This window comes from Melopsittacus undulatus, chromosome 7, assembly GCF_012275295.1.
Source record: "Melopsittacus undulatus isolate bMelUnd1 chromosome 7, bMelUnd1.mat.Z, whole genome shotgun sequence".
NCBI lineage: Eukaryota > Metazoa > Chordata > Aves > Psittaciformes > Psittaculidae > Melopsittacus > Melopsittacus undulatus.
In genome coordinates, this window is record NC_047533.1 from 44874233 (window position 1) to 44901629 (window position 27397).

At 39.3% G+C, this 27397-nt stretch overlaps 2 protein-coding genes across 4 annotated transcripts; both read right to left on the reverse strand.

Annotated features, from left to right (window-relative positions):
* Nucleotides 1-1637: 1637 nt before the first annotated feature.
* RBM46 (RNA binding motif protein 46) lies at nt 1638-11514 on the reverse strand. 3 transcript variants are annotated; one of them, XM_034064744.1, is made up of 7 exons: nt 11288-11360; nt 9790-9817; nt 8525-8686; nt 6628-6768; nt 6301-6351; nt 4824-5606; nt 1638-1765 (listed from the first exon to the last, which is right to left on the reverse strand). In XM_034064744.1, exons 3-7 carry the CDS (start codon nt 8673-8675, stop codon nt 1740-1742), a joined length of 1152 nt encoding a protein of 383 aa, XP_033920635.1. In that variant the 5' UTR covers nt 8676-8686; nt 9790-9817; nt 11288-11360; the 3' UTR covers nt 1638-1739. The 3 variants fall into 3 exon arrangements, with proteins under 3 accessions (XP_033920635.1, XP_030904651.1, XP_012984441.1); XM_031048791.2 differs by lacking the exon at nt 11288-11360 and adding an exon at nt 11490-11514 and having other exon boundaries at nt 6301-6768; XM_013128987.3 differs by having other exon boundaries at nt 6301-6768.
* Nucleotides 11515-24502: 12988 nt separating this feature from the next.
* On the reverse strand, nt 24503-27397 carry LRAT (lecithin retinol acyltransferase). The gene is made up of 2 exons (XM_005148937.3): nt 26842-27397; nt 24503-26400 (listed from the first exon to the last, which is right to left on the reverse strand). Exons 1-2 carry the CDS (start codon nt 27379-27381, stop codon nt 26248-26250), a joined length of 693 nt encoding a protein of 230 aa, XP_005148994.2. The 5' UTR covers nt 27382-27397; the 3' UTR covers nt 24503-26247.

The window sequence follows — 27397 nt, forward strand, 5'->3', positions numbered from 1 at the left end:
GTTTAACAACTTTCAAATGCGACAGAAGCTATGAAGCAAACTTTGTATTTTAAAAATGTCTCTTCTTTTTTTAAGGTTTCACTAAGCCGCTTCATTACCCTTCCTCTTGTTCAGCAAAGCACCTGCACTGGAGCTTCTGGCCAAAGCATGCCACTTGAGAAAGCAAAGTGAATCCTGTGAAGTAACTTTGTGAAGGTACCATACGTAAAAAATATTTTTTCTTTTACACACACCAAATACCAACAGTGTAAATTTAATAGAAATGTGAATTCAAGTACAGAAGTCAAACACATGATTTCAACATTAAAAATTACAACACTTAATACAACTATTATATAGCTAATATCAAATGCAAATTAAACTCCTATAACTACACCGAAATTGACACAAAAAAAGACAATATGGTGATAAAACATGTTGAACCAAAAATACGTGATGGACAACAATAGTTGACTGCTTTTACAAAAAAATATTCAGCTTTAGATCTTTCCATTGCATCATTTTCTGTCTATATAATAGTTTTGACAAACACTTTTCAGATAAAACAGCTTTCAACCAATACTTGCATAGGTGAGGCTCTCAGACTCTTAAAGTATGCCACTTGACTGATGCATTCCTTTACCAGGAACTGAAACTATATATTAAATTCCAAAAAGAAGGATGATATACTCCATTAGTTTCAGATTTTAAAAATAGACAAAACAAAACACAGCCCTTATTTTTTTGCCATTCAATAAATAAAGCACTTTACTGAGAAAGGCTAAATAGTCACAATAAAAATCAAGATGGCTCACTCAAAATTAATTATATTTATCCAATTTTAAAAATTTAAAACTGTTTTCAGTTTAATGCTAAACAATGCTTTCTTCAAAGAACATGGCCTGATTAGAAAGTGAGCAAACTGCTGTTCAACATGGCTACCGCAAGAAGTGTTGGTTACAAGGGATAGCCTGGATAAGAATAAGGCCTCTGTAAACATGGAAGCACATATGTCCAGCAGAGCAGTGCTAACAACAGGAAATGCAACTTTGTGAGCTGTACATAAAAGTACATGTAATTTGTATCAAGTTGTGGGGGTTATTTTGCTCATTTTTGTTTCAAAGAATTACCTAGGGTATTGAAGCTCAACATTATGAATACAGTAATACAGCTTATGTAGCCTGACAGTAGGCTGATATCAAAACAGGCCCTTCAAAATAGCACTCCTCTCTTGATGCAATGCTGTACCAGAAGATGTTACTGAGCACATTCCTTCTATAAAACTTTGCATCAAGTTACAGAAACAAATCTGAGTATGATATTTAAGTTTTGTATTACGCATGTTTATGTATGAAAAGGCAGAGTTGCCAAGGTGGTGTATTGTTGGTTGTGGGTTTTTTTAATGATTCTTAAGATTTATCATCACAGAAGCTTTAACATTTGTGTGAAACTCAAAATACAAGAATTGTAGCAAATTATTTCAACATTAAAAATAAACTGCTTTATAAACTACTACAGCTAACAAATCTTTTAAACAAATTATCTTAAAATAAATCTAATCAAGCTATCCAAAACAATTTAACATTCAATGTCTTTAAAGTGAAATGTTTAATAAACATGTGTTTTACAGAATTATTAATCAATAAACATGTAATGTGATTTTTCCAGTGAATCATAGAATGTATCAATGTAGTTGCTGGTCTTTTTACTTTTGTAGCAAGATCCAAAGCAAAACATCCTGAACTTTTCTTGATGGAAATTCAAGCCAAATAGGGTGCACAGTTGGCTGAAGAAAGAGGAGGAAGAGAGAGAAACTGATTTCAGCAAGCATACTGAATTATCTATCCAAAATGGACTTAAGTTTCTTAATAGTTAAGATAATGGTATAATGAGCATTTTCACAGTCTTATCCTAATTCTGGATTCTTCCCTTTCCTCTACAGTCCTAATACTAAAGTCAACAAGAAATTATATTAGTTCAAGCATCATCAGAAATCACAAAATCATAGAATAGTTAGGATTGGAAAGGACCTCAAGATCATCTAGTTCCAACCCCCCTGCTATGGGCAGGGACACCCCACACTAAACCAATATCACCCAAGGCTTCATCCAACCTGGTCTTGAACACTGCCAGGGATGGAGCATTCACTACCTCCCTGGGCAACCCATTCCAGTACCTCACCACCCTAACTGACCTAGTTAAAAAAAAAAAAAAAAAAGAGAAATTAAAATGAGACCCTAATGTTTTGGTTTTGTTGGGTTTTTTTTTTTTTTTCACCTCCCAGAAGTCTTATACTTTAAAAACCCCCAAAGTCTTTGGTATGGAACATAAGTATTTTCTCATGATAGAGAGATACACTTTTTTAAACCCAGACATCACAATAACAACCCTTTGTTTCACCCCACCTGACCACAAAATATTAATGAAGACAAATTTAATGTGTATATTAGATCACTGTTCTGAGTTGTAGTTATTTGGTTTTTTTATACATTTATATAAAATACATAGCATAGCATAATAGTACTATTAACTAAGTACCAAGTTCTGTCAGATGTACCCCACTGGGTATATGAATGTATTAGAAAAAGGCAGTAAATTCAGTAAATACCTGTTTTGAAGTGACTGATTCTACTGAAGTCAGTCAAGTCCTTGCATAGATAATTTAACAATGCTGGACTATGTTTATCTTCTTTTTTTCCAAGTTATCCTACACAGGCATAGATTTACAAATTTATGTTCCCTGTCCCTAAGCAGAAGCAGCAACAGAAAAGTAACAATCTTCAAGACAAGTTCTGAGTGACTGAGATGCTTCCAGCAGTAAAATTAATGCTGAGTATGGATTTAATGCTATTTTCAAACTGACTTACAAGATTTTAAAAAATGAATCTCACAACCCTCAGAAAAGATGGTAATCCCCATTTAAAAAAAATGAGAGGCCTCAAGTGACAGACATCTACACTTAGATGCATCTACACTAGCATATTTGAAAAAAGGGAATGTTTACCCTTGTGGCATAAAATGCAGGAGGTTAAAAATAACAGGTTTTGCAAACTGGAGGAGACATTAGCCTTTTTTATATAAAACTAACTACCCAAAGAGTCTAGGTCACGACTGTAGTAAAGCCTGACTTTTTTTTTTCTTCACTCCCTTGATCCGTTCATGATCTAGCTAGTAAGACTAAAAAAGCTTTCTGTATTTTCGCCAAGCATCATTTCCAAAATATTCAGGCGACACCAAGTGGTTAATTGTTGTACTGCTCTCCATTCAGGACTTGTATGCGGTAACAACCAAGTACACCATTATGTGGAAGTAAATACAGAAATACGTATCACCAAAAAGGCCTAAAGAGCATGCTTTAAGATTATTAATTTTAGCAGTCCAATTATAAAATTCTACCAAAGCAGCCCTTTCTCACTTAACTTAGTCTGCTTATATGCTTTAAAAAGGGAAAAAGAAAAAAAAAGACATCAAAAATTAAGTTCCTGTAAGAGCAGCTACTTACCAGAGGGAATTATTCCTTGTCATCTTTGTAAACACATGCTTATAGTAAGTTGCTTCCAAGAAAAACACTCACACTTTTCTCAAAATCACTGCTATTTAAAAAACCCAACAAAATAAAAAAAACAAAAACCTCCAAGAAAATAAAGGAAAAAGGAAAAAGAGAGAAAAAAAAAACACAACAAAAAAACCCCAACCAAGAACAAGAAAGAAAACCCACAACACATGCATCCCTGCACCATCATTCAATATGCCAAACTACGCAACCCACTTCAGTGAGGAGAGGATCCTCTGTCACATCTAGCAACTTTTCTTTGGCTGCAGATTTTCATTCAACATATTGTGTTACATTAAGTTGGAATGCAAATGGCTTCTGCAGATTAGATAGGGAGAAGAAATTCTATTTCTAGACTCCTTAGGGCTAATTTTCAGTATCATGACAATTCCAATGAAAAAGGTGTTTCATCTACATGAAAAGAGGTGCATCTTTCAAAAGCCAGCCATGAATGTTTGCTTTAAAATATAGGTCCTGCACAGAGCAGGCAGAGCAAATTCTCAGAAACAATAAGGCCATCAAAAGTTTCATAGGTCAAAGATAACAAGACAGCATTACTAGCACTAGGCCCTTAGGTAGACAGCTTTTAAAAATCAAACATGGGATCTAGGAATTCTGCTAAGCAAGAATTCACATTAACTGTGATCTTGTGGCATACTGAAGTGCTAAAAAGCTTTCAAATACTATTAAATTCACCTTAAAATGTTTTCCCGACAGCACTTGTAACTATAACTGAAGAGATAAAAATCTCAATGCATACTTTCTTAATCTTTTCAAACTTTTTTACGTTCTGGATTTTACCATAGCTGTGAATAATCATTCTTCATCTAACTTTTTTTTAATTACTCTGGCAATTCTTTCCTGAAGAATTATAGGACAGAAAATACTATTTTTAGATAATGCTATCTGTAAAACACAGAATGGGCAAGTCAAGCATAGAACTTGAAACTATCTCCATTCTTTCAAATAAATTCTCAGAACCACAATCATAACACAGATGACTTTTTACCTGTCACTTAACATGTCATCTAGCTCTTCTTCATAAGTCATTATGGCAGATAAATGTAAGCAAAAATGACCCTAGCATTGCACTGCATACATGTTTACAGTGTTCCTCCAGTGCTCTCACCTAATGGTCCAGACTCAGCTGACTACACAAACAATTCTTCTGTAAACCAACTTACCTATACAAAGATATACACAAAAGCTAAGATATATACATAAAGAACACTTGAAAAGTAACTTTTCTAGCTTCAGTTCTTAAGAACTAATGGGAAGCATTTATGCTTACCTAGACGTAGAAGTGTGAACTGCGCTGCCAACTCCTTTGCATCTTCTACTGTTGTACATAGTTTGTCTGGCATGAAAATTCTCTGAGAAGCATCAGCAATACCAGGAATAAGCACTTTGTATACCAGGAGTATTTCCCCATCCTGACTTGTGGTTGAATACAAGTAGTATTCTGGCGGTGCCCAATTATTTTTATTACAAAAATAATCCAGATGCATTGCTGCAGAACTGAAGTGACTGGATTTTAAAGAATACATGCTAATTGGAATAAGTTTTATTCCTGGAAAAAATGGGTATGTACATCTTTCAACTTCAGTGAGGACTGGACTGTGCTGACCATTAAGATGGACTGGAAGACTCACTGGTTTCCCTAAGGATTTTTGATGACCATCTTCTTTGTTAGGAAACCCCAAGAGATTTTCAGAACTAGGACTTATCTGACCATTAAAATGTTGCTTCCAAGTACCTTCTTTGTTAACTGGCTTTGCCAATGTTACCTCAATACTGGCTCCATCAATGCACTTTCCATTCATTACAGACATTGCAGCGACTGCATCATCTCGGTGGAAAAAGTGAACAAAAGCATAGTCTCTCAGTTTCTTTACACGTTCAACTATTCCTGGCTTGAACTTGTTGAATTCTGCTTTAATTGTCTCCTCTGTAGTAGATATCATTAAATTTCTTACATATAATACCTTAACTTTTTGCATTGTTTCTTCATCAACTTCTTTCTCAGGATCTGCCCAGTCTACTTGAATAGTATGACCCCAGAGCTGAAATGTTCCTACAGCAAAGCAATACAACAAAAACACAAGTGAAAACAAAAATCATTCTTAGCAATCCCTCTACAAAAAAAGCAAACATGATGCATGCCACATGAAAATGCTTTGTGTTCCCTGCATCTATTTAAGCAAAATATGTAAAATATTGCTACTTGAAATAACTGAAGAAAGTAAGGTGCAAAGAAAAAGTTATCTTTTACTTGAAAATAATTTTAAGAGTTTAACAAGTAAAAGATTAAAGACCTACTTTCAAACATTTTTACAATATGAAGTATCAATAATGTCATTCATGCAGCTCAAACAAAATAAGGGACACATCCCAAACACTGTACTTTTTAAACTCAACTTTAAGAGAATTCATGTGCAGGGACAATATATGCAAATGAAAACTGGATGTGTGCCCAAGCAAATACATATCTTGATGTTAATTACAGTAACTTGAATTTATAAAACAGATGTCTGTCCTTTCATTCTCACAACTGCTTAAATTTCAGTTTCTTAAGAAATAAATAAATCCCAACAAAAAAAAAATGTTCATGAACAAAAAAAAAAAAATTTCTCTTTAGCTGCAAAGCACTACTGCAGTTTTGTAACTCTCAAAATACATTAAACAAAGGAAAACAGAGATGATCCACCACCCTACTCCATGCAATGTGGAGACACATACTCACACAGTTGAATTACAAACCAGTTTACCTGGGATAAGCCGCCTCCTAGCCATTGCAGCTGCTCTGTGAGATTCATATTCTACAAAAGCAAAGCCACGATTTTTAGTTTTGTCAGTGGCACTTGGATAAACAATGACATCCACCACTCCTTCTGTAACTTTTTTCATTTCATTCAGTATTTCTTCTTTCTTCTTTTCTTTCGGAATTGCTCCAATAAATAGTCTGCAGTTATCCAAGCTTACACAGACACCAATAAATTTCCCTGGACGAATTTCATAATTGTTAAGAATCTTGATGGCTAGCTGAGCTTCCTCTTTACTAGTATACATCACAAAAGCATAGCCTCGATTCTCACCACTGAATTCCATCATGAGCCTAAACTCATAGATCTTCCCAGCTCTCTCGAAAACAGGAACCAATTCATCTTCATACATGTCACGAGGAATCTTACCCACAAAAACTTCACATCCACGAGGTGGTGGAGGACCTTCCCAACCTTAGAAGAAATTGTCCAACAACAGTCTTAGTATAAATAAAGGTAGACACATTTATCCCAGACATCCAATTTGAAGGTGGGGGTTACTTATATTTAGTCTCTATTTAAAACTAGCATATTGTCATCCTGTATTTAATCCTTTTTTGTTATGTTTAAATAAATTTAAAAAAAAAAAGTCATAAGCCCACATTTTTTATTTCTTTTAATTCCATCTTCTGTTTTTTTTTCCACTGAAACCCACTGAACCCAGCATTACTTAAAACACAGATAGGTTTCTAAGAGTCGACATTTAAATAAAACTTTTTCCTTCATGTAAGAATCAAAGAGCACATAACCTACTCATGAAAAACATGTCTTAACAGAATTGGGAAACTTTTGCCTTCCCACAGAATAAATTTTCTTCTATAAACTGTACACCAAGAACTACATGGTACACAAGGAAGCTATCCAGACATCACAATTGGCATGCATTTGCAGCTATGCTGCCACAGTTTACTCAGGAAAAAGTCTGGCTCTGTTCCACACAGCATTCAACATCTTTATGACTTTCAGCTTTATAAATATTTATGACCACTTCAGCTGAGGTCTTACAGGACATGGCAAGTAGTACAGTTTGCAAGCTAGTACTGCCATCACTCACATCATGCCAGACAGCTGCCCACATAAAAAAGCATAAACCAACAGTACACCATTTAGGGACTCCAAAGACAAAAACAACTGCATACCTTCATAGGAAAAGAGGGGAGGAGGCTATGCTTGATGGCATAGGGAAGTCATGACATTAAATAAAAATATCAATTTATTAACTGGACAAATTCACTATTATCTTCAGCCTGATAACCAATTAAACTGTGATTCTCAGTAGCTAAGAGCCACCTACGATTCAGAAAGTTCCCCTTCTAATTTTGAAGCTGCATGATAACTTAGCATTACAGCACATTACTGCTAACTGGGAGAAAGTTACAACTCCTGGCTTAAAGAAACCCTGCCTGTGCCACATTTTCCATGAGCAACATGCCTATAACAGAGCCAACATGGAAATGGTTAACCAAAAGCACCATTCCTCAAGTAGATACCAACAGACCAGAAAGTTTCCTTGGTTGGGTATTTGACTGATCACTGTCCAACAGACTATGGGATTCCTTTTTTTGCAGTAATTCAAGTAATCAAACTTCAATCAACATTAGGGAGTTATAACCCTTTAAGTGTTACTGAGATCCACGCTATTTAAAATTTTCTTACACACTATTCTAATGACTTACATACCTAATGACATCATTATGTCTGCAGCAACCTAAGCAGAAGACCCAAGCAAAGCAATGAAAATCCACTTTCTCCACTTCCCCACCACCCCCCACTCAACAGATACACTTTCCACAAGTGACATTAAGCTGAAGAACTGTGCTGAGGTGGGAAAAAAGAATACAGTTTGTTTAGGGCAAGTCTGAACCAGATCAGCTGTTTGCTCTGGATAGCAGTCAGAAAAAAAACAAGATGGTGAGAGGAAGAAAGAGCTGACACAGAGACTATCTCCCCTGGCAGCAATACAAGCTTATAGAAACCACAGCTTAAACAAGCAAAATTAACAGTAAAACTCTTCATTTACAAACAGTTATCATAATTTCTTACAAGTCATCTACTGCTGATCACAGTCAAGATACAGGATGCAGGGCTACACAAATTTTCAGCATGATTCTGTGTAACTCTCCTTACAGCAAATAAACTCCAACTTTGTCATCTCAAAAGAAATGCTTACCTGGTGGAGGCCCACCAAATTTTCTTTGTCCATTCTCTTGAACCATGCTGTATCCAGTCCTCTCCATAAGGGCAAGTAAAGCAGCCTCATTCTGAGTGCCACTTCGGATTTTGCCACATACATTTGCTGCATCTTTGTTTTCCTCGTGCATATCTGCAATAGCTTCAATAGAACATTACAGATACTTCAATTCAGGTAATTCTACATTGTTACATGTACACAGAAGCTACCAAAACACAGAAAACCAATTTATGCTATATTTGCCTATTTACTGTAACTTTGTTTAGCATAAAGCTTCAATCCCAAATTCATTTACTGTTGTCTGTGCATTTGTTTTCAAAGCATTGTTTTGTAGTTGTGATAATCTTTAACCAGCAACTATATATTCTATATTCAGATTTTATTAAATTGTATCACAACTCTTTTCTAAGTATGCTGCCCTTCAACTAGAATAATGAATTATTTCATAAATCACATTATCGCAGTTGTGTGGAGACCTGTATGCTACCTGAAGTGCCAAGTTCCACTTTTTTATTACCACATTTTATAGAAATACTCCTGATTTTGAAACTGTACTTTAATGCCAAAATACTTAATACATTAAGTCCATGCCTAAATATATAAAGAATTCAGAGAATTCATGAATAAAAGTAATTTAATTCAATCCAATAGATAATAAAATTAGGTGGAACTGACAAAGCTAAGGGGTTGAAATAATCTGACTTCTGAGGTCCTTATTTTCATTATTTTATCAATTTTCACAGTCTCCAAAACTAAAAACATCTACCTATATGGCTGTTGCTGTTCCACCCACTATTTCTCTGGCATGCCAAATCTTGTACAACAGCTTTGGGCTGCTGTCATTCAGGTACTGGGAAACAATCACACTAAGGAGCCTATCTGGCAATTACCAACTCTACCAGTCAAGCCCCTTAAAAAATTAACTTTCAGGTCACATTTTTTTCATAGCCTCCTTTTCCTTTCACTGAATTTATGTCTTCTTTTCCCAAAATTCTATGCTTTAAGTTCAGCAATACTTAGACAAGCACCTTCAGTAATTTGATCCTTTGCAAAAAAAGTTACCCCCAGAAAAATAAGCTACAACTCCTACTTGTTCTTTGATGCCCCTTATGTTTTCAGCTTGCTTTGTCTTCAGGATCAGGGTCCAAACATGAGAGACATGGCAGTTTATTTTTTCCAAGAAAAACAGTTAAAACCAGTTGTTTCTTGTCAACTCACTTTTACTTCATCAATTGAGGCCTTACCTAGGAAGCCTTGTTGTTCAGCAAGTATCTGGAAAACAGAGAACAAAGGAAATTAAATCAAGGACAGTAGAGTGAATAAACACTCTTAAGTCTCTCCCTTCATTAGGCTTCCGCTATTCAAGGTCCCAAGAAATCAACCATTTCAAGCACTGCAGCAAACTCAAACTGCTTGCACTGAACTGAATACTGCCAAAAGAAAGAGTTCAAGAACAGTTATAACTGCATCCTTTTTCTACAGCCAGAAGCTGAAGCCACCTTCTCTTCAGCTTGTAACTTCTGGTGCTTTTGTACCGGCTAAACTGTTACTTTTAGCTTGATGATCCAAATGAGCACCATATGTACATAAATTATTTTACTTTACAGCTAACCATAACTCCCTATCACTAGCAAAGACAAGAATTAGTAAAAGAAAAGCCATAGTAATGTTCCAAATGTTGTCCCACCTATCTTTATATCTAAAGGTTTTCAGATGACTGCTGGTTACACGAAGTAAGCTTTTACTTCCATACTCAAAACACTAAACACCTCCACAGTTGCTAGGCCTTTTCAGTTACACATTCTACTGAAAATTACCCCAGCAATTCCAAATTTTTTTGCATATTTTTTTAAAGATTATATATTCAATTTTTGTAGTGTTTAAGCCCCTTTCTCTGCCACATTTACACATATTATGCGAAGTCCTGAGGTGGCCTTCTCCTCACACAACAGCTCTGTCATTTCAAAGGTGCTTTGAATCAAAGTACTAGCACATTCTTTCCACAGCAGCCTTCACATGACATTATAGACTTCACATATCCCCTGATTAGAAGGTGAATAAACATAACTATATTTTTTCTGTCCTAGAAAAAGACAATTTTTGGTGGAAATACAATTTGTATTTTTTTTCTATCAAGCTTGCATTCATTTTGGGGCAGGAATTCATGCAAGCAACCAGCTTAGTGAAGTTTATATTACACCCATCACTGTTCATTAAAAAGCCAAATGCCAAACAATTCCTGGCTTTATTAAAATGAGATTCCAGAAAGGAAGCAGGATAGAGCACAAAAAAAGGCCCTGACAGGCAACAGCAGCAACAGCATGACTACTACCTGTTCCACCTGCTTTCAGCAAATTAATTTAAGTTTACTGTGTTTCACAGGCTACACACTTTACAAAGACTCCATAATGAGGAAAACTCTGCAACTCCAGGCCTAACAAACTATGGAAACAGACAACAGAACTGGAGCAAGGAAGACGTAAATTATTTTTCCTTTTTCCCCAAAGAGTTCAAACATCCATCCAAGAACATAATTATCTGTAAGATCAGCAAAGGGACATAAGATGAAATCGTGGGAGACGACGAGACCCCCCTCACCGCTCTCACAGAGATGAAGACGCACAGAGCAAACCAGTGAAGCAACCTAACCAGACAGGCCCTGAGCCAAAAACGCCACCTGACGCAAGTGAGCATGTGGGACAGGGAGAGAGAAGAGAAACAGCAACCCTGGCAAAGCCGTACTCTGCTCTGGCTGATTTGCACGTTGAGGACGCCCTCCGCAGCCCTTTCTCCACACGCCCGCGTCCCTCACGCCACCTCCACCTCTCAACAAGCACAGTAAGGACCAGTGCCTGAGCCCGCTACTACTCCTAGAGGCGCGAGACCCTGCACCACAGCCGCAACCCAGACGGAACCAGACGCCACAACACCACCTCCACCTCACCCGCTATAAACCTCACTGCCGCAGCTTCCCCCCCCCCCCCCCCCCCCCGTACCGGCTCAGCCAATCACCAGGCCGCCAGAACGCGCACGGGCATAATTGACAGGGAGCAGCAGCCAATCGTAGCAAGGCAGAGGGCGGTGCGAGGCACGCGAACTTGAAAGCAGACGACCGTTGGCTGAACGAGAGCGCTGCTGGTACGCGTGGCGCAGCTGCGCCGAGCAGGGCGGTTGTGGAGGGCGTTGGAATGGCGCGTGCTGACTGGTGCCGCGTGAGCGCCTCGAGGGCGGGGGGGGGGGGAGCTGCCGCCTCAGAGCCCCCTCCTGACCTCCGCCGCAAGGGGAGGCTTGTTTTAAGGCCCACCGTAAACATTTCAGAACGTGGCTGCTGTTAGTCATACAAACACAGAACAGTTTGGGTTGGAAAGGATCTTTACAGGTCATCTAGTGCAGCCCTTCTGCAAGGACACCTTCAACTAGGTTAGGTCACCCAGAACCATGTCCAGCCTGGCCTTGAATCCACCAACTCTCAGAGCAACCTGTGCCAGTATTTTACCACCCTTATTGTAAAAAAAAAAAAAAAGCTTTCCTCATACCCAGCCAGATTCTCCCCTCTTTTGGTTTAAAAAGTCTCTCCTTATCTTTCTTGCAGACCCCTTTTTAAGTACTGAAAGGCTGCAATAAGGTCTCCCCTGAGCTTTCTCCAGGCTGAACAGCCCTGATTCTCTCTGCCTTTCCTCACATGAGAGGTGCTCCATCCCTCATCGTTTCTGTGGCCCTAGATCCAAAGTAGAGGGGGAAAAGGAGAAAGTTACGAAACAATGAAAGAAAACTAAGAGAAATAGGATCATCACCCCATAGGTCCAGCACTGTCTTCTCAGTCAGTGAAGTAAAATCCTTTCAGTTTCAGTATCTTTCTGTTACAGCCACTCTTTAAAAAGTGTGTTTTGGCCTTCAGGGTATGCTCTGGTGTGTGCTTGTGCTTTAGGGAGCATTTAGTGTCATGCAGGTTCATGTTTACCGGTAATACCTAAGTGAAAAAGGTCTGCTTTCAATCCATGTTGTTTTATTTAATATTTTAGTCCCTTAAAAGCTACAGGCACTTCTCAGGCTAACTGGTCTGGTGGTCTTGCAGTTTTAGCATAGCTCCTGAACTCCCATCAAAACTCATTTGAGGTCACAGTTGTGCAGCTGCAGCATGCCGCTTTGATGGGCACACATCAGATGCACTTGGGTCAATAGTTTGCAGTTTCTTCAGTTTGTTATCAAAGTATTATAGTCCATTTCCCCATCTAGCAAATGAAAGTCTCTCAAAGCCATCATACTTTCAACAAAGACTTATTCCCCTCCCTTTTCTGAAGCTTTAAATGCTCAACTGCACTTAGTGGTAAGGCAAAGAATCCCAGAAGTGTTATCTTAGGGACATGCAAATTCATCTTTATTATGAATATGTTCCAAAGCTTTTAGCAATCTAGTTTTAAATATGTACTGCCATAAAATTATCATATTAGACATCTACCTATTCAAGTTTGCTTATTTTTCAAAGAGAAAGCTTATTATCTTTTTATTAATAACGGCATGAGATGCTAATAATGTATTTTACAAATGATACGCCTCCAGTTAAAAGTTCTGATTATATATATACCAGATATACCAAAGCTGTTGCCTTCAAGATTGTACCACCTTTTCATTTTAGGTGTCATCTTTTGTTTTGACCACAGGTGAATCAGCCACAAAGCCTCTAGTAGGAATGAAATTTGGGTATGTTAGGTAAAGTCTTGGGCATTTTGACTGCAGCTCAGTATCCCTTTTCCCTTGCAGAGTGCTCACTCCCTGGCAGAGAACTCCCATGTGTCTCACTTGGTATTGCTGGTGGAAAGTCCTGAAAGAATGAAGACAATCATCTCTTCTAAGTGGAAAGAAAAAAAAAAAACAACAAAATGAAAAAAGAAACAACAAAAAGTACTCCAACAAAACAGAAACAAAACCCACCTACAACTCCTCATCATTTTCTTTGTATTTCATATAAGTGACATCTAACCGGAGTACAGATGACTGACTACCGCTCAAGGGTAGAGTTGCTAAACAGGTGCTCAGCTGGTTTCAAGGAAAACATGCAGATTTGCCACCAGGTTTTTCACTTTATGACACAACATGAATAAACAAGAAAATAACCAAAAAGTATTTGAAGCCTACATTATTATCTCTTATTAAACATCAAAGTCAGACATAGGAACTAAAGACTCATTTGATTTTCTTGCTGACCCCTGCCTCTGTAAAAGAAATTAATGATCCTTTTCTTTCTTTGTTGCCCATGTGCTAATTGGGTGTCAGAGTTCTTACTACCTCACTTGTCCACATGTGCTAGCTGCTTTTTTCTCTCTGAAACTCTAATTGTTCTGTATAATTAGCTTTTACTAAGAAGAACTGTTTCTAACCTGTATTTGTCTTTGATTTTGCTGTGAGTCATAGTAGACTGAGCTGGATATTTTATTTTCTAATAACACAAGATTTGCAGGGGAATGCAATACTTTTCGTAAATCAAGCAGTATATGTGACAAATTCAGGTCTTCAAAAAAGAGTTTGCACACCTGAAAGCTTCTCATGGCTAAATCAAAACTAGTTACCTCAGCACTCTCTGAAGTGTTGCTTTTCTTTTATTACAACAAGCAGAATTTTCAACAAGCAAACCCTTCAGTCAATCTCCCATTTTAAAATGTTAGGTTTAGTTACTTTTAACTCATTGTGTAATTCTGTCAAGCTGGAACAGTTGTAGGAGATAAATGCTTCTCTCCTCCATGTAGGTACTGCCCCCAGTAAATTCCACCTTGGTTTAATTTCCCTTTCTCTCATATAGTATGATTGTTTTGTGTATTCAAAAGACATACCTCACTTATTTATCAGTGGCCATCACCTGGATACCTGTGGTAAGAGAAGGATGATTAACATTTTAGTTCCCATTTCTAGGAGTGACAATTATTGACAACTGACAAAGGAACAGTTTATCACCATTGTGATTTCTTTCTCACTCCCCATACATCTGTAAACACCACTCATCCAAATTAATGCCATATTTTAATTCTTTTATTATTAACAAAGATTTACTAAAAAATGGGGAAGAAGACCAGGCCCAGAACAATGTTTGTTATCGATCTGAGTATTTAGTTCTTTACTGCTTTGTTGAATCGGTACCTTAGAATGTCACTGTTTAACTTTTAAACCGGATAAATAGAACCTTATTTCAGTATTTTTTTACAAGAGTTTCAGCATAATTTACAAAAAGCACTTGGCACAATTTCTGGTTAGAAAATTACCTTAAATTGCAAATAATGTGTTATTTACCCTAAAGCTTTATACTGTTCCTGTTAACACTGAGTTAGTTTCCTCACAAACGTCTTTTTGAAACTGTTACAAGTCTGATGGATGGGGAATGAGGGCAGAGTACTGCCAGGATTATGCCATTTATTCCTTTGGCTAAATTTAAATATGTGAAAGAGGACTTTTTCTTGCATGTTTTATTTTATAGCACTGCACCAGACAGTTGCTTTGCTTCTCCTTCTGAGTTATTTTAGGTAGCTGTAACACAGTAGTCCTTGATGTTTTTTAACTTCTGTTTCATTGGAATGCTAGCAAGTCCCAGCATATATATTCCTGGAGTGGGCTATTACTGCAGTTGTAATACACATTAATAGAAGCATAAGGGTTTTTTTCTGGTGTAAATTTTACTATGGCCTGGAGCAGGAAAAGAGGGTATGTAGTATTTATGCACTCTGACAGGTTTGATATGTAGGTAGTAGAAATACTTTAAAAGGAAGCAGACGTCCTTTGAAGTTTAGACAAAAGTCTCTGTAGAAAACCTAGACATAATAGGATTGTAAATCTAATTATAATAAGCTGTCTAGAAAGACTTCATTTCAGTCAGTCCATTTTATTTGGTGTTTCGTTTTATCAAGTAGCTGCATTGCTGGCTTAGGTAAGATCCTCCTAACAAGGCATCCTAGTGCCTAAAGGGTCTTTTTTCTCAAAAGGTGTTGTTTGCTCCCATTCAGCTTTCTGCCTTTAAAGAGTTGAGATCTTTTTAATCATAAAATTATGAATCTGATGTTGCTGAATAAGCATTTGAGGGAACAGAATATTAACTGTAGGGAAATCATCATACAAAATTGCTTTCTTTTTTTTGTAAAGCACTTGGAGACACACATACCACATGATTTTAACATGCAGATAATGCAGTGAATATGAGATAATGGATCCTGAAGCATGTTCCAACTTCACTTAGATGAGTGAATATCAACAATTTCACTGATGTAAATTGAATTAAATCCATTTTAAGCCAACATTGCAGAGTGCAGAGTGATGTAAAATGTGCATAATGAAGTGTATAAAATCACTTCCCCTCATTGCCTCCAGAATGGAGACGATTGCTTTCTGCTCCTTCCACATCTCACTCTAAAAACCTGGATCCTGCATGAAAAAGACATACCTTCAATCACCAAGCAAAGCCCTGTTGTCTGGCAGTGGAGCCAACCCTCTACTGCCAGACAACAGTAGGAGCAGATGGGAACTGCTGTAAAAGTAACACCACAAACGTATGATGGAAAAAGAGGTGAATGTCAGATAATAGAAGGGAAAACAGGATGGGAACTGGAAGGACCAAGGGAGATGGAGAATTCTGTACTGCAGTACTGTGGTTTTTGATGTTCCACTGTTACAGAATGCTTTCCTGTCTGCTTTTTAGGCAGATGCTTTAAATGAGTTCTGAAATGATAGCATATCCTACACATGTCTGTACAGCAGCAGTTAAAGAGGTTTGGCAGTTTTAGTGCTTCTGAAAGTGGCCACTGCCCCAGCAGTCTGGAAACAAAAGTTATCTTTCCACAAGGATGTGAAGCACAAAGAGCTACGGAGCGGGCTCCCTTCATCACGCTGCTGGTGTCTCCATACTCACCAGAGGGCATAGAAGGATCAGAGACAGTCCCCTCTCAGTCAGTGGTCAGTTTTTAATTTCTTTGCAAATGTCGTCAGAAAATACTTGCACTTACAGCACCTTCTGTGAAAGTCTTAGAGAATGTTTCAGCATCGGAACCAAACAAGCATCAGGCATCAAACTAAGTCTTTGGTCATACCTGATCTAACCTAATGTTAACTGGAAGTTTACCAGGGGGGGCTACAGATTTTTTATCACATTAATTTTTGAATATTTAATAATTCTGCAAATAAGTGACATTGTATGTAACACTGGAGAACAGGATTTCATTTTTACTTTTCCTTGATTGAAATATTTAAAGTACCCTAACTAAACATTTTAAATATGTTCACTGAAGTTTGAAAAGTGGAAGGAGTCCTCTCTTTCTTTAGGCTGTTCCTCCTTGGCATTGAAGTACAGCTTATTGTGAGAATCCTAAGAAGCATCAATTTATCAAGCTCACATCCTTTTAATTTATGATACAGCTGCTGTGAGCTACTAACTAGTTTTTAAGTCAGAAAACTCTGAACTGTCAATTCCAGTTGTAGTTAAACTACTTACAGTGCTTCTGTGGAATTTTCTTTATATTTTTCCAGAGGCTTTAAAGATAGAGTGCTGTGCTTGGAGACACAATTAATAAAGTCTGAAGCAGTGTAACCTGTGGTTTTGTGTGCTTCTTTCATTTATACGCTATACATATTTTTATATATTTATAGATTATATGCATATATATATATTTGTATATTATGCACACATAGAATCCCATGACTTATCTTTGAGGGTTTTTTTACAGGATTCATTAAGTACAGCTAACAGAATGATTTCTAAATGCTTGTCCGTATCCAGCTGTTGTCGTTTCCACAAACCTAGTGCCACAGCCAAAACTGTGATGAAAAAGTAAAATGAACCACTACATTATGAGCAAATATAAACAGAAGCAATGTTATGCAGTTCAACCGTACTTTCCTGATTTCCAGTTAGATGTCACATTAGTGAAACAGGATTTCAAAATCAACATTTCTAAACCTACCTAGCAGTTACCTCATCTTAAATAATCTGATTTACCCATTCTTTAAATGTGAATTTCACAGTTAACTGCCGTATTTGTTGGGGATGGCGCGTTTTCCTGAATGGAAGAGAGCCACTAGGTGGGAGTATGTTATCTTCAGAAAAGTTTTGTCAGCCCCGGCTGGTTTTGTCTTGAAAGAGATAGCACCTTGCTTTTCCCAACATCGAGGGATGCTGCAACACTGTCCACACCATGCCGAGCAGGCGAGCGATTTGGGATTTTTTTTTATGCTCGTGTCCACACTGGACGCTGAGGAGACACTGCTTTGCTGCTTCTTCAACCCAGGAGGCACCCGAGCTGGGCAGGGTTACAAGTAAAGGCAAAGGCTGACTAGAAATGCCACCCTTCAAAAAGCAGGTCTTAAACAGCACAAGCACTCTGCATAAGCTAGTTACTTAGAAAACCCCAGGGACCTAGGCTAAAATAGATTCAGAGGATCACCTTGCTAACATAAAATCTAAGAAAGAAATATATATTTTTTTAAAGGGCCGTGTTAAAATGTATTAAAAGCTGGACATTTGCCAAAGAGAGAAATGGAAGATGATGTAGAAAGGGCCTTTTGAGGAACTGGGCTGCTGGGGGGGGGAACAACAAACCCAAACAAAACAAACAAAACCCTCAAACAGCAACAACAAAAAACCCAAACACCACCGTCTTTTTTAATATTCAACACTAAAGTTTTCAAAGCAAGCCAGTTCCTGTTTACAGGCAATAAGAGCTTCACAGTAGTCATAAACTGAGGAGTCTATAAAAGGCATTTTAGGACAGAGGAGTAAATCAGAACAAACTAACAAGACTGGTTGTATTCAAGTCTGAGGAAACTCTGGGATGGCAAAGTTGGACTGAGAGGTGTAATGTGGAGTGAGGTTCTGAGGGCAGCCATGGTCCTAGAATAATGGTGCCAAATTTCCGAAGAATTTCACTACAGATTTGGAGAAAATGCAAAAACTCTTGAGTTCCACATCGGGAATATCTGATTTGTAAGACAGCAAGGGGAAAATAATGAACCCAAAATGATTACTCATTGTTCCCTGCCATACAAGAATGGGAGGGACAGCTGATGTAATGATCCAGTAGCCAAATAAAAAAAGAGAGTGCTTTTTTGTATCACGATCTTGCCATATAATGCTTTGCCCAGACACATAAACTAAAAAAAGGAGTAAGAAAGACAAGCAAATGTAGGGAAATAGTATTAAACATGATGAAATGAATGCAAGCTTTAAAGCTGGAAGTTTGTGAATTGTTAGTTACAGAAATATTTGACAATGTATCAAGGCTCTGTCTGTACCAGTACCCTGTCCCCAAGGGCTCACTGTTGCTCATTGGTGGAGAGCAACATGGGGCTAAACTGACCTTCACATATTGCCAAGCTCATTCTGATGTTGCAGGGAAAAAATGGCACTTGTATACATGGCTCTCAAAGATAGTTAAGTTGTTAACAGCTCCTGGTTGTCTTGCTGCAGCTCTGGATTGAGAGTGGAGTTTCCCTGAAGTTTAATGAGAATAGTTGTGTTCACAGAAAAAGATCATAGAAGGCAGCTGAAGCATGCATTGATTCAACTAGCAAGAAAAGAGAGACAGAAACACTGGTGACAGACTGTCCACAAGCAGCTGTCTGAATAATTTGAAAAACTACAAAAAAATTTAAAAGCTGCCCAGTTTATGACCCATAAGATTCTTCAAATCATAGTTCAATGTAAAGTTCGTAGTCACCAGGGGTTCATTGCTGAACATTGTTCTTGAATTTCCTTAGGTACGAGATTTTGGGGAGGATGTGAAATGGGTGGGAATACTTCACACTCAGTCTTGCTCTCTGTGAAGCCAGTGACAAAGCTCCTGTTGATTTTAGCTCCAAGAAATGTAACCCAATGATGCTGTTGTAATAAAGAAGCCTGGAGTACTATGCACTCAGTGGTAGATCTGGTGAATTACTGTGACTTTTCTAATGGGGTATTTTTAAAATATGCAGTGATTTTATTTTTAAAGTTACTTCTCTTTATTTTTTTATTAAGCTCAAATGTTTGTTTGGTTTTTTTTTTGTATAAACATATGTTTTGCTCACATCCCATGCTCCCTTCCTTCTCAGTTATACAGTGAGCTCACAGTTAAAGTCACAAATCCGGTGGCTTTCCCATAAGAACAGACTGTTTTTGCAAGCACAAATTTGTATTTAATTGCAGAAGTAAGTACTGTCTGTGGGAGGGCTTTCAACACAAACAGTCCTGAAGCTGAAAAATGCAGATGAGAAAGTTACTGAGGAAAAGTAATCTCTGTAACTGGTTTGGATGGATATTTCCAGTTTGCTTTTAAAAAAAACTATTTGCAAGTCATAAAAACCTCATTATAATTTTGAAACACATTTACATGACTATGTATCAGGTCTACTGCCTGTGCAACTCAATGCTCGAACAGTGAGAGTTACTGGTATTGCTCAAAGACATCAACAATGGAAACGCTGTGTTCCTCAGCAGAATTTCAGTTCATTGGCCACACAGATTTACTGCTTTCTCCAGGCTAGTTTTTGAAAAGACATTTCCAGTCTACACCCTGTCTGTCAATACGTGATGGAACTGTAATTCTAAAATAATTACTTGTGCAACAAAGTGGTTCTTTCTTACATACAGCATGACCAAACCTATTTACTGTCAGATATTGGGAGTAATAACTAAAGAAAAATAAAAAGCTGTCTTTAAATGAAAATTAAAAGCAGGTAAAGACAGCTTTTTTAGCAACTGTCAGTGCTAAATGGCCGACATATGGGATGGAGAGATGGTATTTTTGCTTCTATTTGCCAAGGCCATATTCTAGTTTATTGTACATTTGGATTTCCAGAGGAGGCAAATGTTGTGCACATCCTGAGCTTGATAAAACTGAGGAATGGGACATCTCAACGTGGCTGTGGATATCGTGGGCTATACCTTCACATATACATCAGGCATTGCAGCCTTACACACTTACCAGTCTGAAGTGATTCTTAGCCCTGAGTGAGGCCTTTAGGCTCCTCTTCCAAAGCTTGGGAAGAGTTAGATAACTTTGGGAAGGACTCCTCAGGAACTAGCAGAGCTGGAATGTGTGTAAAGTAACTGGTGAATGAAAGAAGTCTTGGAATGGAATTTAAACAGCCAGGGGCATACCTGCATGATTCAGAGCTCTTGCTTCAGGTGAGCTGGTGCGACTGCAGCACAGGACAGGATCCTAAATTGATAATCTGTTCAGGTTCCAGAAGCGACAGAGCTGTGATACCATAGTGCTGAACCAAACAGCCTTCTTTCTCTAGGGCTAAATGCAGTATGATGTTTTTCACAGCTGTGCTGTTTCTGGTTTTGGAGGCAGTCAAGTAATCCTTAGCTCCAGGCTACTGATGGAGGGCACTGCCAGTCCTTTAGACAGACCCAATGAGAGCGGTTGAAAGACTGTGCCTCCCTCTCCCTGAGCATTCACTTGCCTACAACCTTGTCTGCAAACAGAAATAGCAAAAGTTACTCTTTAATGCTGTTTTTCCACCAGGGGTGCAGGAGACCACTCATTATCTTCACACCCACATTGCTTCCCTTTTGGTTAGAAATAATTACTAACATTTTACGTGCCATGTGGCAGTAGCAGACCTACCCCTTTCTGTATTTCTGTGCAGTATTGAATGGAAATGTGCAGGTACTTTCTGCATAATAGCAAGGTGCGTATCTGAGCCAGGTCCAAGACTATGCAGAAGCAGAAGATAAGGTGGCTTGGCAAGTTTAGCAAAGCATAACCTTTCATTTGCATGTACTCTTAATTGCATAAAATAGTACACCTCCTGAGCTTCCTGGAAAACTCTGGTAAAGAACCATGCATTCTATTTATTTGGTATGTCCAATGCAAGGTACCCACAACCTTATGCAAATATTAACAAAGTCTCGCAGCTTGCCGGGAAACAGAGATGATAGTCATCATCGGTTATAGAAATTGGAAAGAATTCAAAAGAGAGAAACTGTAGGCAATAGTTAGAGAGGCATTCACTCCCTGGTCCTTTAGAAAGCTTAGTGTGCCTTGCCCTTGCAAGTAACATAAACCTACATTATCTGCCTTCCCCCACTTTCACTGCCTTGTCAGGCCAAGCACTTAGTTATAGGTGTGATGTAGCTGCAGGGAATCCAAATCACACTATCACAAGAGCAGCCAACTATTTTCCAATTCACAGACACACCACAGAGAAGAGGCAACTATTACAAGGTCACAGGGCTAAATTTCCCTTATAATAAGGGAAAACATTAAGAAGATACAGAACATCTTACAGAAAGTTTTCTACCTTACCAGACAGAGAGTAAATACAAATCACCTGTTTCGTCGCAGGCAGAACAGCAGTACTGCAATCAGTGTAATTCTTATTTGTCTCTTAAAGATCACCCCACTTCCCCCCTTCTCCTACAGTCTCTGAGCACTCAGGGCCATTTCCTACATATTCCCTTGACTTCAGAAGCAAAGCTAAGCCCCCAAATACAGAACAGAATAGATTTTTATGAAATTATGCCAAAAATAGCCCTCAAATACTTCCAGTGATTTATTCCTACAGCAGAAATTATTTTAGTGGCAGTGTTCTGAAAGATTTCTGTAAGGCTTACAGGAGAGTGCAGTGCACTACAGCAAAGCCTCAAAACGACTAAGCTTTTGTCTTCACTTCCCATCAGTAAGCCCATTCATGAAGGTTAAGTGCTCAGAGGAGTCAGGTCCTAAGCTATTACAAAGTATAAGCAGGAAAGGGCTCCTAGAGTCACCTGAGAACTTCTTTTAAAAGAAGTTCAGGGGATAAAGGAGATGATAACTAATGACTGTATGGTACAGTTCTATATCATTCAGTGGTGTCTGATGCTTTAATGTGAGAACATGCAATAAAAAATATAACACCGTGTCGTTTCTAGAGATCACAGTTCTAACATTTGTTGCTGTAACTTGCTTTCTGAAACCTGTCTGGACGATGTCAAGTCACACACAAGTTTAATTCCCTCTTCCCCACCCCCTCAGACTTTAACAAGTATTGCTATGATTTTATTTTCTTTAAAAGCCTCAGTGGTATTTATACCATGAATTCTTCTTCAGCACAGGAGGGACCCAAAGGTGAAATCAAGTAGCAGATGACTGCTCACCACAAAATGAGTAATCATTTATGTTCCAAGCTAAAATTAATACAAACAGAAAGCTCACTGTTCTAATGTCTTCATTTAGCAAATTTATTTTTCCTTTTTTTCTTTTAAATACAGGTTTTGTAAAAATATTTTAAGCCTTGTGGATGCTCATTTTATTTTTGTTTTCTTTGGAAAGCCTGAAGTGAAACATCTATCCTTTTAACCTGATATCTTCATTACTTGCCTTTCCCAGTGGCACAGGGGTGATTGTTACACTCCTCAATTTCATATTCTGGCTTAACCACACACCTTTTCTAAACAGCCCCACCACTAAAATAATCTGCAGCTCTAAACTTAGACTCTTCATCACCATCACTTAGTTACTAATGAACAACTTCATTTCTAAGCACACACACTTCTGGACAGTTGAACTGCTCCAGAGTTTTCTGTGTTTATCATACTATAACTAGCTCCTTCATTTCAGCATCACAGTTGAGCTCATGCCTGAAATGCAATGCTCCACCTAGGACAAGTGCTTATTTTTACTCACATAGTTACAGAAAAAAAGTTGACACTGACCTTTACCAAAATATTTCAAAGCACAAACACCACACGCTGAGCTGAACATGAGAATTCATGCCTACTAGTAATTTTTTTCCCCCTCAGCATATGACTGAATCAACTCATGCCTGACCTGTAACAAAATTTCCAGATCTCTGCTAGAATTATAGGTGGCAGGAAAAACTGAACATGCAATTGAACTTCTGTTCCTACACCCACATTATTACTTGTCTTTGATGAAAGGATACAGTAAAACATGTCATAAGCTTAGAAGTTCACGTATTGAAGGAAAATTTTCTACTAATGCAGCTGCAAGGAACTGCTTTAATTTCTTTCAGAGACACCTGTGAAAATCCCAGTTTAGTCCCCCAGTCTAATCTGGATGCTTTTTGTTCAACAGCATTAGCTAAGTGTTGGTCTTAGAATCATGGAATCAGCTAGGTTGGAAAAGACCTTTAAGATGAGCAAGTCCAACTGTTATCCTAGGACTGCCAAGTTCACCACTAAACCATGTCACTATGGGCCTTGTCTACACACTTTTTGAACACTTCCAGGGACATTGATTCCACCTCTTCCCTGAGCAGCCTGTTCCAATGCCTGACCACCCTTTTGGTGAAGAAATGTTTCCTAATATCCAACTAAACCTCCCCTGGTGCAGCTTGAGGCCATTACCTCTTGTCCTATCACTTGTTACTTGGGAGACTAGCCACCTCCTCACTCCAGCCTCCTTTCAGGTAGTTGTAGAGAGTGATAAGGTCCCCCCAATCCTTCACGTCTCCAAACTAAACACCCAGTTCCCTCAGCCACTCCCTGTAAGACTTGTGCTCCAAGCCCTTCACCAGCTTTGTTGCCCTTCTCTGGACCTGCTCCAGCACCTCAATATTTCTCTGGTAGTGAGGGGCCCAGAACTGAACACAGTGTTCAGGGTCCTTAGATATTGCAGTTAAAGCAGGAACATTTCTCTGCCTTCCAAAAATCTCACTTGTGATTTGGTTACTGGTCATGACCCTACTGTTTATTGTATAAGCAAATCATAAGAATTACTGGAATTCTTATAAATCCCAAGTAAACAAAGGGGAAAAGAAAAGCCCACCTGTAATCAGACACCATGTAGCTGCATGTTAATGGACTGTTCAGTGCCCTACTGGGATATGTTAGAGTAATGCTACAGCATTATACTCGATTTCAAGAGGCCAATAGATGTTTTTAAATGAATAAATTCTATTTATATAATTGCAGTAATGACTACAGTTCATACCTTATACACAGCAAGTAAAAAAAAAACACTGGAATTTATGTAAATATTACTAATGCATACACTATGAAAAAGTAATTCATTTTAATTAAAAAACACCTTAATTTTAGTTTACCAGAAACAGTTACACTGAACATTGCAATCTTTGAAAGCAGAGCAGAAGTTGTTTACAAGGATCCAACAGAAATTGGTACCCAGCACCATAAAGCATCATGGGCTGCAGGCTGAATGTGCACTGAAAGCTAGGCTGGAATCCCCTTTTGGCTGATGGCAGCAGCAGTCAGGCTGCTGCTTCCTATGAGCCTGGAATTTCACCCCAGTCTTTACATTCTTTGTCGGTTATAGTGGAGAAGCCAGAAAAAAGATGGTTAGAGAGCAGCCAAGTAGACTCACAGTTCAAGAATCCCATCTTCAAGCAGCTGTAAGGTCTAGGGGAAAAGAAGGGGGTTTATAGCACAGCTAAAATGAGTCTCTGAAAATGGGGAAAGTGGCCACTTCAGTAGCAGAGCTGATGACAAGATACTGAGCACTGCCCACAGAAAGAAGCAAATCTCAGGTTCAGTCCTTGGTAAATACACCGCTGAATTTGCCTTTGACTAGAAAGGAAGACAGGCACAGCACATGAACGTGTAAGTACATGTGTCGCACGGAAGACATTCCAGAAGCTGAACACTTTCTCTGCATACATCAAGACATTGCTAAGAAACAAATTAACAAAGGTTTTTAGCACTCAAACAGGTCAACTTGATTTCAAATCCAACAGAACACATTCTCAATAAACAGAAAGAATGAAACACCAGCTGATGGCTTGAAAGTGAATGAGTATAGAAAGACATGTCATCTTTCACCAAGAGGCGTTTGCTTTAAGGCAATATCCAAAATGACAATAAAGCTACCACAGAAAATGATGTTGGATGCTTTACGGCACTCACATGGGTCCCGTGACAGAGGGAAGGTAGGGACTAAATTGGCCTCCTCCCTACCACGTGCCCTGCAATGCTGGAAATTTCTGATGTCTGTATGTTACTGGTTGTCATAAAGCATTCTAGCTTCTTCCTGTGTACCCCCTCAAGCCCTCTGTCACCATTTCTCTTAGCCACACTAACCACTCCCATTGGCAAGGAAAATGCTGAGGAATTGCCATCTTTCCTTACCATGAACCCTATTAAAAGTTGTTCAGTACAGCATTGTTTATGCAATTAATGCGAATGAGAGATTTGCGAACATTTCCCAGGAGGAAAATTGCTGTGGCCAGTCGCAGCTGTGCTTCTGCAGCACCCAGAGCCCAGCCTAGGGTTAGTTTTTCTTCTTTGCTATCAAAAAGAGTCTGTTTACTCACTTGTATCTCCACTGAAGAGTATTTTAGGAATAGAGACAGTAACTTCTGAATACTCTCTGTATCTACTGAATGAAGAGGTGAGCAGTTTGTTCTAAATATCCATCACTTCGTGGAACTCCATCATCTATTTTTATTAACAGCTGTGACACCTGCATATGTAGCTAAGAAATTAAGGAACATGAAGGATATTACCAGAATCGCTTACAACGAAAGGCAAGGAGCAGAACTGCATCATAACCCTACTTTTTCATGATTTAAAGGTGTGTTAAAATGTACCGAGATTTTCAGGAAATCTATTATTTGGCTTACACAGTAAGCTATGCCTTGTGCACTGTGTTCTAGACAAAGTTGTATTTAAAAGTGGTACACAAGGTTAGGAGACTTTACACAATGATGATGAGTAATCTGCTTTCATAAATACAGTAGTATACATCCTATATACAGGTGCTGGCCACGAGCCTTTGGGAAGGCTGTTAGCCAGCCATCCACAGAACGAAGGGAATGAAGATCGTAGGCAGCGTGGTGGAGGGTGCCAAACCAAGGCAGAATATCGATGCTAATCCCACCAGTACTGAAGCAAGAACACTCCTCTGGTCCCGAATAATCATCTTCACAGTCTCACAGAACTGGAAAAAGAAAGAAAAACAAGAAAAGATGAAAATATAAGGGTTAAAGAGGAAAATATGAGGGTTAAAGAGGAAAGCTTCAACCGGACAGCACTCCTTCCCTTAGAACAGGCAGTAGCCACCCGGCTCTCCCGCTGGCCCGGCTCTGGCTCCAGCCGCAGCACTTGAGTTGCTCCCGAGCATTTTAAGAACACAGTAATTGCATTATGAATTCCGTTTCGCTTTCCTCGCCACCTGAAGCCAACAGAGCGCCCCCGCTGAGGGAGAACGGCCCCGGGCAGCATCCCCGGGAGTCGGGCGCTCACTTAGTTTGGGGGAGCGGAGCGCCCGGGGGACCGCCGCCGCCGGGAAGGGCCGTGCAGTGCCGCTCCCGGCCGCCCGTCTACAGTCAGCTGCGCGCCGTCGCGGGTCGCGCCTCCCCGGCGGTCGCTCGGGCCATACCTTGTCGGTCTGGAAGCTGACGGGAGATCCGTATCGGCAGTGCGTGACGAAGTGCTCGCAGTTGTTCCAGAGCAGGCTGTAGGCCGTGGTGCCCACCAGCTTCTCTGCCCTGCGGGCCACCTCCTCGCTGCCCAGCACCTGGTCCTGGAACAGGCGATCCATGTGGTTGACCAGGATGCTGCCGCCGTAGGCGAAGTCCTCCACCGTGTCCACGCGGATGCTGGCTGTCCTGGTGATGACGCCCAGGATAAGCCGCTTGTTGGTCACGACCCGCTGGATCTGCCGGCGGTCATCGGTGACGGCGGGCAGGATGTCGGGCATCAGGTGGGCAACGCGGTTCTCGCCCAGGTAGATGCCAAAGTGAATGAAAAGGGTACGGGGCACTTCCAGCAGATCGCCCCGCTTGAAGCAGCTGGTGTCGTAATAGGCGGGGGCCGGCGGCGGTTCCCCGCCGGAGCTCGAAGGCAGGGGCCGGACGTGGACGAGGAGCAGCAGCTTCTCCAGCAGCAGCGACGCTACCTGAGATATCGGGTTCTTCATGGTCGGCGGGGGGAGC